General features: G+C 48.9%; 1 protein-coding gene across 1 annotated transcript in view; it reads left to right on the forward strand.

The window, feature by feature from the left end:
- Nucleotides 1-18,126, forward strand: part of ZBTB16 (zinc finger and BTB domain containing 16) — a 189,535-nt gene that overhangs the window by 116,673 nt on the left and 54,736 nt on the right. Inside the window, exon 4 of the mRNA XM_024751792.1 lies at nt 13,201-13,287. Within this exon, the coding sequence (XP_024607560.1) occupies nt 13,201-13,287 (87 nt within the window). The remainder of the gene's footprint in view (nt 1-13,200; nt 13,288-18,126) is intronic.

Consider the following 18,126-nt stretch of genomic DNA (forward strand, 5'->3'; position numbering starts at 1 on the left):
AGATGTGTGTGTGTATGTGTGTGTGTGTGTGTGTGTGTGTGTGTATTAAGGAATCTAAAGTAACTGACAATGCTGGAGTCTAGGATGGACAACTTACCCTAAAATTTACACATTCAGCCCTAAACTAATTGGGTTTACCTGCTGCTCTTGGTGGGGGGGGATCTAATTTGGGCAGTGAGTAAAGGGCAGATTATAGGGGCACATGCAGATAGAGCTGGGGAAGGGGAGAGACCTCAGAGCCAAGATTGAGCATCTGCTCTGTTGGGCCTGGATTAACTGGGATGCTCAGGGAAGGTGGAAGAAAGGGACTTTTTGGTTAACTGAAGGTCAACCTAGAAAACCTTGTCTATTTCATTCTTTGTAGTTTGCTGTCACTCATCAATGTGAGAGGCCATTTTTCTACTTTAAGGGAATACAGTTGATTGTTTTTTATGATAAAATATCTTGCTGGCTTAGAAGCCAAAAGGAGAATGCCCAGGAAGGGAGCCAATCATGGAAGGATATGCCCAACTGTGGTTTTATTGGAAGTCAGTCTTGAAGATCGGTGATACCTTTTTCTTCTGTCAAGCCCCGCACATTTTCATATCTTCAACTCATTCCTCCCCCTAACAGCTTTAGGTGGCAGGCAGGGGGGCCGGCAACACGATGTCCATTTTACAGGTGGAGAAACGGAGGCCGAGTAGTACATCAGAGTCCACAGCACAGCCAGATCAGTCCAGGCCCTGTCTGATGGACAGCAGTGGCGCATTCCTGGACCAAGAGGGGAGGGTTGTTCTTTAAAGAAGAGGGATGAACTGAGGAGGTGCCCTCAGAGATTGTGGGAGAGATCTCCTACCTCCAGGGATGAGCCAGAGTATGGAGAACAGCAGAGGCCTCGAGCACATTGCCTCTGGGACCATTTTCTACTCCCCTTAATATGAACTTCTTACTCTTTAACCTTTTATATAATCAAAGGCCCTGATGGTTAGGTGGGCTTCCCATGCTGTCACCCTGATGGAGTTTGTTTCTCTTTCTTTACACTGACTGGCTGTGAGACCTTGGACCAGTGAACTAAGCTTTTCAAACCTCAATTTTCGCCTCTATAAAATGGGGATAATCTTAGAATTGATGGCAGAGTTAAATGGTATGTGGTACATAAAGTAGTTAGTATGGCACTTGTTTATTTTGCAATAAATGTTCACTAACTGTTAGTTATCAGTATTCTTATTATTACCGTCAGTGCTGCAGCAGCAGTCACGTCGTTCGTCATCACAGGGCAGCCCTTGCGGGACCCCTAGCATCCCGGGAAGGGAAGAGTTAGGGTGCAGTTGCCGAACGCCAGTTCCCATTGCTGGGCACCTTCGCGTGCATCATCTCCTGTGAACTTCCCGACAAGCTTGTGGCCTCATTTCTGGCTGAGTGGTGCCCCCTGGAGTTGTGCAATTTCCCAGTCCCCCTTGTAGGATACAAGGGATGTATCATTACCTCTTTAGCAGGTGAGGAAACCGAGGCTCAGAGAGGTTAGACTGCTTCTGCTCTTGATGCAGCTGGTGGGCACCTGAGCTGGAATCTGTCGACATCAAAGCCAGGGATGGACTTGACAATGACTAAATCCTGCCTCTTCCCGGCAGCCTGGCCGGATGTCTGTGAGGGCTGTGGCATGGCTTCCTGGTGGAACTCTCAGGAGAAGAGAAGCTTCTGTCTGCAGGGCTCTTACAGGTCACAACCAATGGAACAGTCAACAGACACTTGTATGCAGATCCCTGCCCGCTGGTTGTCACACTGTGACAGCATTTGAAGCCCTCTGAAATGCTTTGTTCCTTGTCACCTGTTGAAATATGATTGCCTAGGGGTATTTTAATTTACAAACAAAGTACACACACACACACACACACACACACACACACACACACACACACACACGGTTGCAAGTGGAATTGGAGAAAGATGCCAGGCATTGGGAGAGAGCAGGGGATTCTGAAAGAAGTGGGGATAAAGGAATTCCCTCTATACGGATCCCAAAGAGATCCCAGGGCTGTGAGAGGCCTTGGCATGCTTTTCAGTCAGTGAGAAGTGAGGGAGGAAGGATCCTACGAGGAGAAAGGGAGGGCAGGCCAGAATGCGGTTAGCGCTGAGCAAAAGGCTGCCCTCCCTTTTGTCTGAAAGCACCTCAAGGGAAAATTTAATTGGAGGGAGTATCAGGGCATGTTAGGGGACTGGAGTGGTGGTAAACATCAGCTTGTGATTGTGGGTAGGCAGGGTTTTGATTCTGGCCGTCACCCCTGGAGTGGCCTGGTTTTACTTTTCCCCATCATCCAGGCAGTACTCATGACCCTTACCCTGGGAGGCGAGGGGGGGATGGGGGCGTCCCCTCCATGCCAGATTTCGGGTGAAGGCCCGTGACAGGGAACTCCGGAGCTGCTTCAGTAGAAGGAGCAAGGTAATTGAGGTTGAGAGCAGGAGGCCAAAGGCTTAGGTCACAAAAAGTGCTTTGAGGCTGCTAGATGCCAGCAGAAAGCCCTCTTTCCATTATGATTCTCTCACCTGAGAATCCCCAAGTGGGGACCAGGGAGGAAGACGATTGTTGGTGACCAAGGGTTGAGGGGATATCCAGTAAAATCATGGCAGAAATCCCCACTGGGGTTTTTCTGGCCTTTTTACTTAGTTTCTTACAGAAGCCAAGACTGCAGTGCTACAGGATGAAGCCGTGAACACCTGCAAGCTTGGGTCCTCGCTGGCTCAGGCCAGCTCTCTCTGGCTAATGATTCTCTCAGTGTCTGGACTGTCCGTCCCACTTTGCCCACCTGATAGAAAAAGGTCTTCCCCAGGGGAGGGAACCCCCTGGCTGGATCCAGCCCCAGCTTGGTCCAACCACCATCATCCCATAACCAAGGGTTGTAAGCATTTGAGCCCCTTTTTCAGCCATGCTTAGCCTTCTTTGCCATGTGCTTCCAGCTGCTTCTCCAACAACACCCTGTCATCTTTTCTTCTCCCTTAGGTCTCAACTAAAAACTTGTCATTTATAGATGGGGCAATGAAGTGACTCACCCAAGGCCACACAGCTCAGGCACAGACAGTCAGGGCTCTGGGTCCATTTCTCTCTGTGCTGCTGCAGGAAAGCGGGGTGCCCCTGGGTGCCGCTGGCCAGCAGACCCCTCCTCGAGCCAGCTGTCCACCTGCCTCATCTGGGGGGGGGGGCTCTTCTCTCGTCCCAAACAGCTGAAGCCCATGCATTCAAGAGCCCCAGAGAATGCAGTGTCTCACCTTTCTGGGCCATGTACTCATTGCAGGTGGGCCTTCTTCCAGGAGCTGTGGGGCTGGAGTATTACCAGAGTTCCTAAAGGCTCAGGCCAAAGGCTGGTCTCCTGGAGCTCATCAACTTGATGAAGTGAAATTATTCCATAATCATAATAACTATCTAGGCACTTACTGTGTGCCAGGTACTTCATACAGGTTCTCGTTCACACTATCTTAGGAGGACAGATAACCCCATTTTAAGGAGGGAGGTAAGGCCACGAAGTTGATGCCAGGCCCATATACCACCAGTGAATGGCAGGACCCCAAAGCCGTGTCTAGCCACTAGCCGCTGTAGGGCTTTACCTAGGGGAGATCTCTGAGTTGGCACGGTGTGTCTGGAAGAAAGTCTCCTGCATCACAGCAAGGGCTGACATTCCCACTGTAAGAGAGGTTTTTGTGCCATTGCTCTGATTCCCACCATACTTTGATCAGCCAATCATGAAAGTTGCCTGGGCAAGAAAGGGATTAAAGGCAGTGGTAAGGTGAACCCCTAAATCAGTGCTCTTAGATTTCAGGAAGATTTGTATGTTGTTTTCATTGCAACAGATTTACCATCCAACTTGTATTTTATTTAAAATAATTCACCTTAAATAGGTTTGCACTCATCTCAGTAGGAGGACGATAATGCCTGTCAAAACTTGGCCGTGAGTGTTGGGAGCTGAGGGGAGATGCGCCATTTCTTTGATCTTCTCCCAGTGGAGGGTGATCGGGCCATGTCTTTACTTGTACATTGTTGGTTTGTGTGGGGGTGTCTTGGGGGTGCACAACGATTATTGTCGTTTGCCTTTCTTTACCTTCCACTCCCCAGAGAGAGTCTGCTGAAGACTTACCCAGAGTGGGAGTCTCTCCTCCTTCCTTTTTTCTCTTTGTGTTTGGTCTGGGGTGGTAAGAATATTTTAAATGATATGTTTATTGCATGCATTTGATGTCTATGTGGGTCTCAGACATTGACACTGGGGAAGGAAGCAGTGGTAATAAAGATGATGTTAGGGACAAGTAGCTTTTACTGAGGAGTTGCTGGATGCCGGACATGGTGGGAAAGGCTTTACATACACTATTTAAATGAATCACCACTCAACCCTGTGAAGTAGATATTCTGTGCGCTGTTTTACAGGTGAAGAAACAGGTCCAGAGAAGATAATTAGTTTGCCCAGGGTGGTAGCTAGAAATGGTAGAACCTAGGACTTGAATCTGTGTTTGTTTGATTCCAGAATGAGGGTTCTTCTCTACTAGGCAGCTGTATATTGAGTGTGTGTGTTTCTGCTGGCCATGGACTGTGTTTCTAAGCCTATTGGGTTACCTGCTGGTGCTAAAAGTGGCAACAAAGGAGTTTTCTAAGCCTCTCTGGGCTGCGAACTGAGTGGCAGGGATAAGGGACAAGGTGGACCTCTGTTTTCTGAGATATGAGAACAGGTGCAGTGAAAGCCAAGGGTGCCAGGGTACCCTAGAACCTCCTGGTAGTATGATGTTTATTAGGTAGGCTAAGAAATGGCCTCTCAGACTAGAGATGCCTCAGCCCTTCCTTTTGACCCATCCCAAGATCTCATCTTCTACAGAATGGACTTCTAGCCAGATGTGAGGTGTCTGGCACTTACCAGGTCATTGATGGGAAATTGACTTCCAGAGATTGGAAAGCCTGCTGCCCCAAATCCCCAGTCATTCAATGATCTCTGTCGCCCGGCCAGGGAGACTGTCCTGGTGGCTTTCTCAGTCCTACCTTTGATTGAGGCCCTGTGTCATCAGTTCATCCCCCCACCCCCATCCTGTAGTGAGGCCAGGCCCTGAGGACCTTTCTCCTCCTTCGTTGTCACGGAGAACTACCCTTGAACCATATTCTGAGCCGATCAGTAGGGCTGGTTGTTTTCCAGGCAACCCGCATCTGCCCACCTGCTTTCCCTTTTCCCTCTCCCCTGAATCTGTGTCTCTTATGGAGGTGCTGGTTTTGTATCGCTTTCTGTTTTGTTGATAAAGGTGAAAGAGAGAGAGAAAGAATGTGTTATAGAGAGAGCAGGCTTCCAGCTCCTCTTAGGGAGTACACATCTCCTTGAGTGAAAGAACACGCAGTGCTGGCCTTTGGAATTGGCAGCCAGTGTACTGTTCTCTGTCAGATAAGAGGTACTGTAAATAAAACTGTACACCACGGCCCGTTGTAAAATGCCCGGCGTCTGTACTCATTGTTCTGACGGCTTATGCTTTTTTTGGGTCTGCTGTTTTGGTACACTCTGTACTTCCTTATGTAAGCAGGCATGCATATCTCATCAGAACAGTCAAGATGTTTATTTTAAAATCTCAAGGAATTAAAAGAAAAAGGACACAGTACTCAACATCAGATGCTGGCAAACGTTAGGTGTTTTTTCAGTGGTTCCTTCCCCCCCTCCCCCCTCCCTTGCTGTTAGCACGGGGGTGGGAGAAGTTTTGGAGGGGGAGGGATTTGGACATTTTTTTCTGCTCTCATTGGCTTCTGCCTTATTTACTTCAGAGAGACTCCAGCCCACATCTGATTGTGTTGGGTATCTTCTCGTCCCCTTCCTAGATGCACGGGACCCCCCACCCCCACCCCATTTCTGGGCAGGAAGGCTAGTAGGGAGGGGGGTTCTGTAGTCTGCCAAGGGGGAGAAGCCAGCGGTGGCTGAGGAGGGGCACAGCTGCGGGGAGCCTGCCTGACATGCTTTGCTGGATTTCGGCTCTGTTGCTGTTGGAATGCTGGGCATTTGATAGAAAGCTTTATGGTTTTGAAAGTGCTTTTCTGGCATGTCTCTCCTTTGATTCCTGCGAGGCAGGGTGATCCTTAGCCCAGAGTGAAGTGGCTCCCACACACGGAGGTCTTACACGGGCTCCAGCCTCCATGTGGGCTGTGGCGACTGCCTCCTTTCTTTTCACCCAGCCTTAACCTGCTGTGAACCCTCCTCCTTCCTCTGGCCCCCGTTTAACTTTCTGGAGGCATCAGGAAGTCAGGGGGAAAGGGGAGAATTCCGAATGGTCCGGCAGCTTCTGCTCCCCTCCCCCCTGGTGCAGCATCCCTGGGAGACTGGCAGGGGCGAGAATGTCTGTCTGTCTGTCTGTCTTTCCGTTAACACTGACTCTCAGATGAACTCAGTGCCTGGGCTGGGAGTGGGATCATTCAGCAGACCTCTGCCAGCCAGTGAAGGGTCCACTCGGGCTGACCGGAGCCTCCTGAATGTCCTGGAGGAGGGCTTGCTTGTTTGCTGCGGGGCTGTGAGTCCTGGGTGGCTGGGCGAGGAGCAGAGGGCCGACAAAAGGGACATCCTGCTCCAGAGGAAGCAGACAACTCCACTTTCTAAGCTTTCCTTTCCTTCTCCCCCAAACTGCCTGAGATCCAGCCAGAGACCATTTCCTTGAGTTTTGAAAAAGGGACAGCAGAGAACCCAGGGTGTGTAGAAGGACTCTGCCACCCCCTAGGGGACAGCCTGTCAGTGCCCCCTTCCCAGGCCAGTTCTGTGCCCGGGAACCTACCCGAGGGTTTCTTTATCAGGCAATCATTGAGCACCAACTGTGTGTCAGGCACAGAGTGGAGAATTGGGGATGGAGCAGAGGACAAGAGAGGACAAGACAGATGCCAGCCTTGCTCTCACAGAGCTTACAGTCTGCTGGGGAGACAGAAAAGAGGAAAGGAGCCCATAGGCAGCACAGGACCTGTGAATGGGGCTCCTGGGACTTGTCAGGTTCGGATGTAAAAGCTGGGGGTGGGGGTGCCGTGGGAGGGAGGGAGAGCTGCCAGTACTGACACGCTGGTCGTATGACAGATCTTCCTGCACTTCAACAAGACAATCGCTCACGTTTAAATTAGCAGGACAAGGGGTGTGTGCGCGCGTGTGCGATTATAGTGAAATATGTCTTTACAAATGTGAGACTCACTTTACACAAGATAAATGGCCCCCAAATAGCTGTACACTGAATTTCAGTAAAAATCAATCATACTTTGCACGAAGGAGTTCTTGAAAGGAGTCCTGGCTCCAAGCCTGGCTGGGTTGATGGTCAGCGCCACTGACCGGTTCTGTGGCTCTGCCCCCATGCATGGCCCCAGCGCTTTCCGCACCTTGTCACAACCCCTTTGGGACGGTCTCTCGCTATTCCCATTTTACAGATGGAGCCACAGCCTCACTGAAATGAGGCAACTCGCTGAGGGGCACAGCTGGTGATTAGCTCGGCTGGCATTTGTCTGGGATCTGTCTTACCCAAATCCTGAGCTCTTAACCACATTCTGCTGCCCCCCGCCCCCGCTGCCCCGGAAGTATAAAGAACATTGGTAATATAGCCACAGAGGGCCTGGCAATTAACAAGTTTTGCGTTTGTCAATATCCACTGTCTCCTTCAATCCTGACAGCCTCCAGTAAGGCAGAGGGATCCGATCATTCCCATTTCACAGACGGGGACACAGGCGCGTTGAGGTGTGGTGACGTGTGTGATGTCCACAGCAGGGAATGGCTGAGCCGGGCCCGGGACCCAGTTCTCCCCACGTTGGATCTTACCATCACCTCCTCTAGTTCACTCAGATCTGTAATTGCTGGGGAGAATGCGTGGGTCTAGCCCACTTTATCATGGTGTGGTTCTGCCTCTTTGCTATTTAATTTCTTTCCCTGCAATCCATACCCCGTCTTTCCCTCTCCCCTTGCTTATGCTATGCCAACCGGCCAGGCTCCCCACTCTTCCTTTGCCTGGACCGGGCTTTCTTAGAGAGTGGGCTTACCTTCTCGTTCTCCCCTCAGATGTCAGCTCATCCCATATAAAATAGACACCCCCGCCCTCTCTGTCCCTCTTCACTTATTTCTCTCTTTATCGCTTATTGACACCTATTTTATATTTACCTGACTTCTATTTTTTAAATTAAACAATTTTTTTTGGCCGCACTGTGTGGCATGTGGGATCTTACCCGGAGCAGGGATTGAACACCGTGCCCCCTGCAGTGGGAGTGCAGAGTCTTAACCACTGGACGGCCAGGGAAGTCCCTTACTTGACCTTTAAAAATGTGCCTTCCCCTCTAGAATATAAGCTCTCTGAGGGCAGGGATTTGTCTCTTTTGTCCATTTGCTGTAAGCCCCCCCTTGGCATCTACTTAACAGACATTCCGAAAACATCCTGTTTGTGTAGGAAGGAGATGGGGAGGAATGTCTGTCCCTGAGCCGTGCCCTGGACTTCTCCCCACTCCAGGATGAGCCCCAGGAAATATTGGGGGTGGGGGTGGTAAATGCAGCTGATATGTCCGTATGTGCCCATTGTGTTCAACTGGCATGACCTCCTTCCTTCCCCCACAACCCCCTTGCATAATTTATAAATATATTAGTGGCTGAATGATGTCACCGTAATGCATTTTGGGAATGGCGCTGTGGTTTATGTACACTTGAGTTGCTCTGAATGCAAACCTGACATCATACTGAAGGCAGCAGCAAACAGCATATGCACAGTAAACAGGCAAAGACTGTCTTATTGATTAACAGATGAGGCCTCTATTATTGATCAGAGCTCGGTGAGGAAATTTATCACTTTTAATTTCAGGGCTGCCAAATATTTCTGCCTCTGAGCCAGCCATTACAGAGACAATTTAAAGGCACATGCCTCCTCGCAAGGCGGGGCGGGTGTCTCTGCCTCTCTCTGCTTGGCTCCTGTGTCCTGGAACTGCCTGTCCTTGCTGTGGGGCTGGGGGGTTGGGGGGGAGTCGGGGGGGGGGTGGGGAGTGCAGAAGCTTCATGAATGGGGGCTGGCGTGGGAGCCCATGTCCGTGGTATCCGCGTGGGAGGGGGGTTGTCACCCACAGTCACTGAAGACAGGGGACTTTCACACACTCAGCTCAGCTTTGTGACTTCAGCAAGGCAGGGGTGGAGCGGGGAGGACTTCGAGGGCATCCAGATGCGGTCAGGCCTGGGCCAAGCCGGCAGCCTTGCCGAGCTCGTGTGTGCTGATCTGCTTTCTCTTCATCTGAGCTTGTATGATGGCGTACATCCGGCCCTTGACTGCCTACCTGCACTCCTTCCTTTCTCTCTGCTTCTCAGTCATTAAAGCAGATGCTCCTGCAGCCACATGGATGGCTGTTTTCTAAGAAACCTCCTCCCGCCCAGCCCTTCGAAGCTACGGCGTGAGTAGGTTCCTCACCCAGAGGCAGGGCTCTAGCACCATGGCGATGGTGATGGTGATGGCGAGTCCACGGGGCACCCTCCCCTTTGCAGTTCCTGCTTCCCTCCTCAGGCCCCTCCTCCCCCTTTCTTCTTTAGGGGGCTACGAGAACCGGTGGGATGTAGAAATAAAGAAATAAATACAGTTAAAATCCGATCCCTTACAGATCCGCAGAAAATCATTGCTGGCTAATGATTTGGAACTGGGGACAGTTTCTCACTATGACAGGGCTGCGACTTCATCCACCCCCAGTCGTCCCACCTCCGCCCTTTGAGGTGCTTGCTGCATTTCCATTATAAACGGATGGAAAGTGGCTTGGCTGTCTCTAGTGTGAACACAAGTCGTGACTGCTTTGCCATCGAGTTCCCTGGCTCTTTCTTTGAAGCTCTAGAAGCCTCTGACAGGTCCTTAGCCCTAGGACGCCTGCAGTTTGTAGGGACACCTGGAGGGGATCACAGTATTCTCCCTGCCTTGAGGCGAAATTCAACTCCAGCCACCTAAGACAAATGACAACATTTATTTTTAAAGCTCTTAAGGAAAGATTTCATATCTTTACTGGGGCACTTTATCACTCATTTATTTAGTTAGTCAACTGATATTTATTGAGCATCTAATAGAGGGCATATCCTGCTCCTCATTAGGAATGTAGACAAGATCAATGCCCTAAATGTTTATTAGTATTTAAGTCTACACTAGTACAACTTGTATTCTGAGTTCTCGCCCTTAATGTGCTAAATACTCCAAGGCCAAGATTTTAAAACTATTTAAAGAGTAGTGGAACCCTTTTTTCCAAATAGAATTTTACAAAACCTTGATGTATAAAAGCATAAATTGGATTTTAATTTTTTTTTATTTGGGGAAAGGGATTTCAGAGCCCAACTTCATATTCATGAGGCATCTTTGCAGGTGGACCCCTAGGGAGGCTGAAGGGTATAGGGATTAAGAGCAAAGGCTGTGAAGTCAGGCTCCCTGGGTTTGAATCCACCTCTGTGGTTACCTACTGTGTGACACTGGGAAAGCTGTTTAACCTCTCTGATGTTGAGTTGTCTCATCTGCTAAATGGGTATATTCATACTATGTCCTTTAAAAGGTAGTTAGGAGGGCTTCCCTGGTGGCACAGTGGTTGAGAATCTGCCTGCTAATGCGGGGGACACGGGTTCGAGCCCTGGTCTGGGAGGATCCCACATGCCGTGGAGCAACTAGGCCCGTGAGCCACAACTGCTGAGCCTGCGCATCTGGAGCCTGTGCTCCACAACAAGAGAGGCCGTGATAGTGAGAGGCCTGCGCACCGCGATGAAGAGTGGCCCCCGCTCGCCGCAACTAGAGAAAGCCCTCGCACAGAAACGAAGACCCAACACAGCAAAAAAAAATTAATTAATTAATAAAACTCCAACCCCCCAACATCTTAAAAAAAAAAAAAAAGGTAGTTAGGATTAAATGAAATGATACATCCTAAATACTTAGCCTCATGCCTGGTATATGCCACAGCCTCAGGAAATCTGAGATGGTTTGAAAACAGCACTATACTGCTTTCTACTGCAAATATGTAGAAGAAGTAGTTCTGTCTCTTACAAGACTCTGATCTGAAACTAAGACACAGCTACACTTAAAGAAATGCTCAGACGTGTTGAAAGGAACGCAGTGCAGCTGCGGACTAAAAGGGTAGAGCAGTGAGGGGCCGGCGTGCTTGGCGCATGCGTACTCCGGTCTTGGAAACGGACTAGAACCGGAGCGGACAGGAATGGGGCGGGGCGTTGCTCAGTCGCAGAGACCCACCGAGGGTTGAGCGGCGCCCCCGGAGGGCCAGTGAGGACAATTCCCAGTGGAGCTGGACAGACAACTGGCTCAGGTTATGGAAGGCCTTGAAGCCAAGTAGAGGAATTTAGAATCAGTGCAAATTGTGAGCCCCTGTATTATTTTTTAACTTTTAATTTTATATTGGCGTATAGCCCATTAACAATGTTGTGATAGTTTCAGGTGCACAGCAAAGGGACTCAGCCATACGTACACATGTATCCATTCTCCCGCAGACTCCCCTCCCATCCAGGCTGCCACATAACATTGAGCAGAGTTCCCTGTGCTATGCAGTAGGTCCTTATTGGTTATCCTTTTTAAATAGAGCAATGTGTACATGTCAATCCCAAACTCCCTAACTCTCCCTTCCTTCCCCACTCCCCGCCGTAACCATAAGTTCATTCTCTAAGGCTGTGAGTCTGTTTTGTAAATACATTTATTTGTATCATTTCTTTTTAGATTCTGCATATAAGCGATATCATACGATATTTCTCTTTCTCTGTCCGACTTACTTCACTTGATATGACAATCTCTAGGTCTATCCGTGTTGCTGAAAATGGCATCATTTCATTCTTTTTTATGACTGAGTAATATTCCATTGTATATATGTGCCACATCTTCTTTACCCATTCCTCTGTTGATGGACGTTCAGGCTGCTTCCATGTCTTGAGCCATGGTATCTTTTTGAGCAAGGAAACGTGAGGAATCAAGTGGCCTTCAAGGAACCTGCCTCTGTTGGGTGGATCAGAGGGTGGCTGATGGTGTGGCAGCTCTCCTGAGTCATTGGGTCATTCTGGGCATGACCCAACAAGGGCCTCGGTAGGGGCAGTGGTTATCGACATGCAGTGGAAGAGATGCATCTAGAAGACATTTTGAGGGAAAACTGCCAAGGCTTGTGACAGGCGCACCCTGGACGAGATAACAGAGCCTTGAAGACTGTTAGCAAGTGGTAGAAAGTCATCTTCACATCGTGACACCGTCGCTTTGAGACTTGTAAATATGGTTCCAGAAAAGTCGATCAAATTGAATTGATTTTGTTTATTCCATAGATATGTACAGTAATACGTTCCCACTGGGTGTCAGGCAGATGCAGCTGTGCATGAGATGACATATTCCCTCCCTCGGGGAGCTGGAAATGGAGCCACAGGCGTTTAGGAGACACCCTGGTGAGGCTGTGACCCGGAATGTACAGGGTGCTGTGGGAGCACAGAGGAGGACTGCCTCACCCAGACAGGGGGCAAGGGTTTGGGAGCTGAGGCATGACTGATGAAGCGGGGCTAGCCGTACTGTGGGTCTGGGGAGAGGGGCAGGAGTGTCAGAGCCAGAGGAGGTACAGAAAGATGCTTGGAGACCTTGCAGTGAAGAAGCAAAGGGCTGGAGACCAGGGAACAAGGATGAGGAGAGAGAAGAAGCAGGAAAGAGAAGTGCAAGAAGGGCTTTGTGAGTCACCGTGTAGAGTTTGGACTTTATCCTGAAGGCACTGGGAAGTCGTTCAGAGGTTTTAAATGGTCAGGTACAGGAGGTGGCCAGGTAGACAGTTTAGTTTTAGACGCACTGAGTTAGGGGTTTATCCAGGTAGTGATATGTCAGCAATTCCTATCTTCCCCTAAAATATAATCTGGGCAACAGGGCACGTTACTCCTCATTGGATCACATACTCCTTTCCATCTCTCACCTGGAGCCAGCCCCCCAGAATCCCCCTTCTTCTTGGGCATCGCTCCCGGACCCCATCTCTGTTTGTCTTGGTTATGCTGGTTCTGTTCCTTCTTCTGTCTGGGAGAGCCCTCGGTGGGGCCATTTGGAGCTCAGTTGGGTGGGTGATCACATCTTGGAGGAGGGTCTGGGCTGGCTGCTGGGACCATGGGTTATTCCTGACTTGGGATCTTCACAGGTGTTAAGCCCCCTCCCCCAGGGTCCACCTGCAAGATTTTGGCCGACGACGCCCTCTCCTAATGCAATATCACTCTTGATAGTAAGGTAACTGCCTCTCCTTTCTTTCAGCGGGTGCCAAAGCCTTTGTCTGTGATCAGTGTGGTGCCCAGTTTTCGAAGGAGGATGCCCTGGAGACACACAGGCAGACCCATACTGGTGAGTGACCGATCCCCGTCCCGCAGGTCCTCCGCAGTGTGACGGCACATGGACGTGAGTATCTTGTTTCCCCAGGGGAGCTGTGAGTGGGGATGGCTTGTGCCATGCTCAGCTACCGTTGCTTGTGGGGCTGGCTGGGCAGGAATTTATGTGTGTGACTTTGCCCCAGAAGAACAGCTGCCCTGGATTAGGCCAAGACCTCTGTCTCTAATAGGCCACTTAGATCCTATCTTCATGGAGACTCTTGTGGAGGCCTTAGGAAGCCCGTGATGTTATCTAAGCATCCCCTTCCCTTGGTGAAGGATCAGGAAACCTGTACCCCATCTGACTAACTCTGAAACCCTCATGTAGTGGGCTGGTCCTCCCTCTGCAACGGTCTAGTCATCGTCTGAAAGCAAGCAGTCTGTCCACAGGGTTGCGTTTGAACAATATTAACGAACAATGATATTGCTGTGATTTCACGGCATCAGTGTCATCTCATCGTGGTAGCTGGCGCCGTCATCATCATCCTCAATGTAGCTCACAGTTACTGAACGCTCACAATGTGCCAGGCACTGTTCTCGGTGCTTTACCTGATCTCATTTGTCCAGTCTTTCCATAACTTTGTTAGGTAGGAGGCTATTCCCATGTCATAGATGAGGAAACCGAGGTTCAAAGGAAGGAAAGTGACTTGCTGAAGTGAACACTGAGGACAGGAGTGGTATGGCTTAGACTGCCTGGTTTAATCCTGATTCTGCCACTTACTATCTGTGGGACCATGGATCAGTTACTCAAGCTCTCTTAATTTGGGTTTCCTCGTCCGTTAGAAAAGTGGAGTAATAATGGCACCTACCTCATAGCATAGATTTTGGGGGGAGATTAAATTAGATATTTAATTAAATAAGATTAAATAAGATACTTTATTTGAAGTGCTTTGGGGAATGTCTAGCTCATAATAAACATTCAATAAGTAGTAGTAGATGCATTTAATTTAATAACTATTTATTCAGTTCCTGTAACGTGCTCTGCACTGTTGGGGTCTTTAGATAACATTCTTCATGGAACTGAGATTCTCCAAGGGAGACAGGATACGCAAATAATTGCACAATATAATGCCAGGTCATAATAAGTGCTAGTGAGAAAAAATGTAGCAGGATAGAGAGAAAAGTGGTATTTTAGATCAGATGGTCAGGCTTCTGTGAGAAGGAGACATCTGAGTAGAGTCCTAAAGTTGGGAAGTGAGTCATTCAAAGGTTTCAGGGAAGAAGGTCTGAGCAAAGGGAGCAAGCACTTGCAAAAGCCCTGAGGCTGTGTCGAACTTCACAAGTTCAAGGAAGAGCACGAAGAGCAGTGTGTGGTCGAGGGGTGGGGAGTGAGGTGCAGAGAGTGGTGGGAGGTGAGATTGGAAATCAGGTGGGTCTCTCAACCCTGGCAAGGAATTTGGATTTTATTCTGCATGTGCCAAGAGTCCTCGGGGAGGGGGACAAAAATATTTGCAAATCATACATCTGATAAGAAACTTCTGGTTTGAAAATGTAAAGAACCCTTAGGACTCAATAATAAAAATACGGACAACCAAAATAAAAAGTGTACTAAGGATCTGAATAGACATTTCTCCAAAAATAGACATATGGTCACCGAGCACATGAAAAGATGTGTGACATCATTAGCCATCAGGGAAATACAAATCAAAATCACAGTGAGACACTACTTGACGCCCATCAAGATGTAGCTCTAATAAAATACTGGCAGTAGGAAGTGATGTTGAGAATGTGGGACAGTCAGAACCCTCACACACGGCTGGTGGGAGCGTAAAATGCTGCCGCCACTTTGGAAAACAGCCGGGCAGTTCCTCAGAAAGTTAAACGGTTACCGTGTGACCCAGCAATTCCACCCCTACGTGTGTGAAAACATGTATCTACACAAAAACTTTCACGTAAGTGTTCATGACAGCATATTATTTATAATGGCCAAAAAGGTAGAGATAACTCAACGTCCACCTACGGATGAACGGATAAACAAAATGTAATTTATCCATACAATGGAGTATTACTCATCTATAAAAAGGAGTGAAGTATTGACACATTCTGTAACATGGATGAATCTTCAAAACATCATGCTCAGTGGAAGAAGCCAGTCACAAAAGGCCACATATTGTGTGATTCTGCTTCTATGAAACATCCATCATAGACAAATTATAGAAATAGAAAGTAAATTAGTAAATGCCAGCGGCTGGGAGATTTGGGGGGAAATAGGGAGTGACTGCAAGGTATGGGGTTTCTTTTTTGGGGGGTGAAAATGTTCTAAAATCGATTGTGGTGATGGTTATGCATCTCTGAATATATTAAAAACTATCGACTTTTACTTTCAAAGCATGAACTGTGTATTATATGGTGTATGAATTATGTCTCAGTAAAGCTGCATATATATACCTGCACACGCAAACGTTTATAGAAAAGGGGGAATATAGTCCATTGGAGGGTGTTGAATGGGGGGATGGCATGACTTGATTTATGGGTTTAGAATATCACCCTGGTTCCTATGTTGAGAACTGACCATAGGAATGTTTCAGTTATCAATTGCTGTAGAAGAAACCACGCCAACAGTAGATTAAAGCCACGATGTGTTACTATCTCAGACAGTTCTGTAGTTGACTGTGTTCAGCTGGGCAGTTTTCACTTGGGGTCTCTCACTTGGTTGCAGTCGGATGGTGTCTGGAACCGGAGGCATCTGCAGGCTCGATAGGGCTGGGTGTCCACGATGGCTTCCTCATTCATATATCCGCCTCCCAGTCCACCCCATGGCCTCTCTCTACAGCAGAGCAGCCTGGACTTCTCGCCTGCCTGCTCAGGGCTCCAAGAGTCAGGAAGCAGAGACTGCCAGCCCTCTTAAAAGCTAGGCTGGAAACACATAGCATCACTTCCGCCATAGTTCATTGCTCTTAGCAGGCACAGGACAGCCCCAGATTCAAAGGATGGAAGAGTAGACTCCCCTTCTCAGGGGGGAATGACAGGCACATAGGGGAAGAGGAACTGGGGCAGCCATCTGTGGAGACAAGCCACTAAGCGACCACAGGGACTGGAGGGGAAGAGGGAAGGTCGGTCGACTGCTGCTGCTGTTACAATTATTGTCAATATCTTCTTGTCCTTCTGCCTCACAAAATCAGCCTCTCTGAGTGGAAGACATACGTCCTAGCCCTGGTATCAAGGGCTTTGGGCTGGTGTTGCCCTGGCCTGTGGCAGCAGGAGGAGAACTTTCTAGGTGAGCTGTCATTCCAGCCAGTGACCCCCCCGGCTTTGTTAAAGAAGGGAACTTGGCAAGATTTTGCCCAGAGTTGCAGAGCTGGTTATCTTCAAAGCCAGAGGAGGACGTAGGTCTCCCAGGCTCCCAGCCAGTTTCTTATTGCTGGACCACATATGTAACCAAGAATCCTAGTCTGAGAATTCAAGCTGGGGGGCTGAGGAGACCGAGATCTGAGCCAGCTTCGCCAAGCATCTTCATTCTGTCCATCCAGATTAAACTTGCAGCAGCAGGGAGCAAGCTGCCCTCACAGCCAGGGCCAGGGCAAAAGGCTGCGTCCCTGCTCGGTGAGCAGATAGGGGTATTGTTCACAAGCAGACCCCACACACTTATTGAGCACCTTCTGTGTGCCTGGCGCCCACTGGGGATATGGCGGTGAGCAACACAGATGTGCTCCCTGTATTTCTTTATCAAACAACTTTATTGAGATATAATTTACATACTGTTCACCTGTTTAAAGTATCCAGTTCAATGGTTTTTGATATATTAGTGTATTTTGAAAACGGTTGTAAAAGATATATACATAAAACCTGCCATTTTAGCTATGTTAAAGTGTACAATTCAGAGCAGTTAATGATACTCCAACCTGTTTTTAGAGTTTGGTATTGATTCAGCTTTGAAAGTCAGGAGGCATCTTAGGACCAGTGCCCTTCCAGGATTTATTAAGTCAGTGAGGACTTGAAAGTGATCAACACTTTCCAAAAAAGGATATTAGTTTCAGGTATGATTGGAAAGAACCTGGAGTTTGAGTCAGAAGCTGAGGAGGGGCATCTGACTCCACTGTCTAGCAGGTAAATCACCTTGTTCCTCATCCTTTCTGACCTTCAAGTCTCCTCACCTGCAAAGGAGTATAGTGACCATCCTTCCTGTAGCAGAGGTGGGTCCCAGCCCGTTCAGACTTACTTTTGCTTTATCTCCAAGTTGAATCCAAATTGTGGAGGAGAGACCAAGGTGGATGCTTTGAGAAAGGCTCCCTCCCCACCTGGCTGTGAGCGCAAGGCAAGCTCCCGCTGAGTGAGGGACTTCGGCCACTCCCTCTGTGGGGCAGGGTGCCCTTGGCTGGGGAGAGAGGCAGTAGCAGCCTTATCCTCAGCATTGGGTTGGCAACGAGGCAGCTCTTCTGACGCCCGTTTATCATCTATAGTGCTGTTTCCTGCAAAACCCAGATAGATCCTTAGACTCTTAAAATCAATGAAAGCACACAACTTGAAATCTAGTTGCCGTCTCCATTCTAAGACAGGGGGCCTCCGAGGAAGAGAGAGGCCTGGGTATGAGGAATGCTGAAAGTGACGCTAATGTTACTGGACTGGGAAAAGCCGGTGGGGTACCAGGTATCGTTGGAGAGCCATCAGGAGGGCAGAGAGAGAACTCTGTAAAGGAGAAGCAATCGAGACCCTGGGAGAGTAAAGTCATGGTGATGCCACCTTTGTATTTCTTTTTTTTTTTGGCCACACCACGTGGCATGTTGGATCTTAGTTCCCCGACCAGGGATCAAACCCGTGCCTCCTGCATTGGAAGCATGGAGTCTTAACTGCTGGACCGTCAGGGAAGTCCCCACCT

This window comes from Neophocaena asiaeorientalis, unplaced genomic scaffold (assembly GCF_003031525.2).
Source record: "Neophocaena asiaeorientalis asiaeorientalis breed wild unplaced genomic scaffold, Neophocaena_asiaeorientalis_V1.1 scaffold479, whole genome shotgun sequence".
Taxonomy (NCBI): Eukaryota; Metazoa; Chordata; class Mammalia; order Artiodactyla; family Phocoenidae; genus Neophocaena; species Neophocaena asiaeorientalis.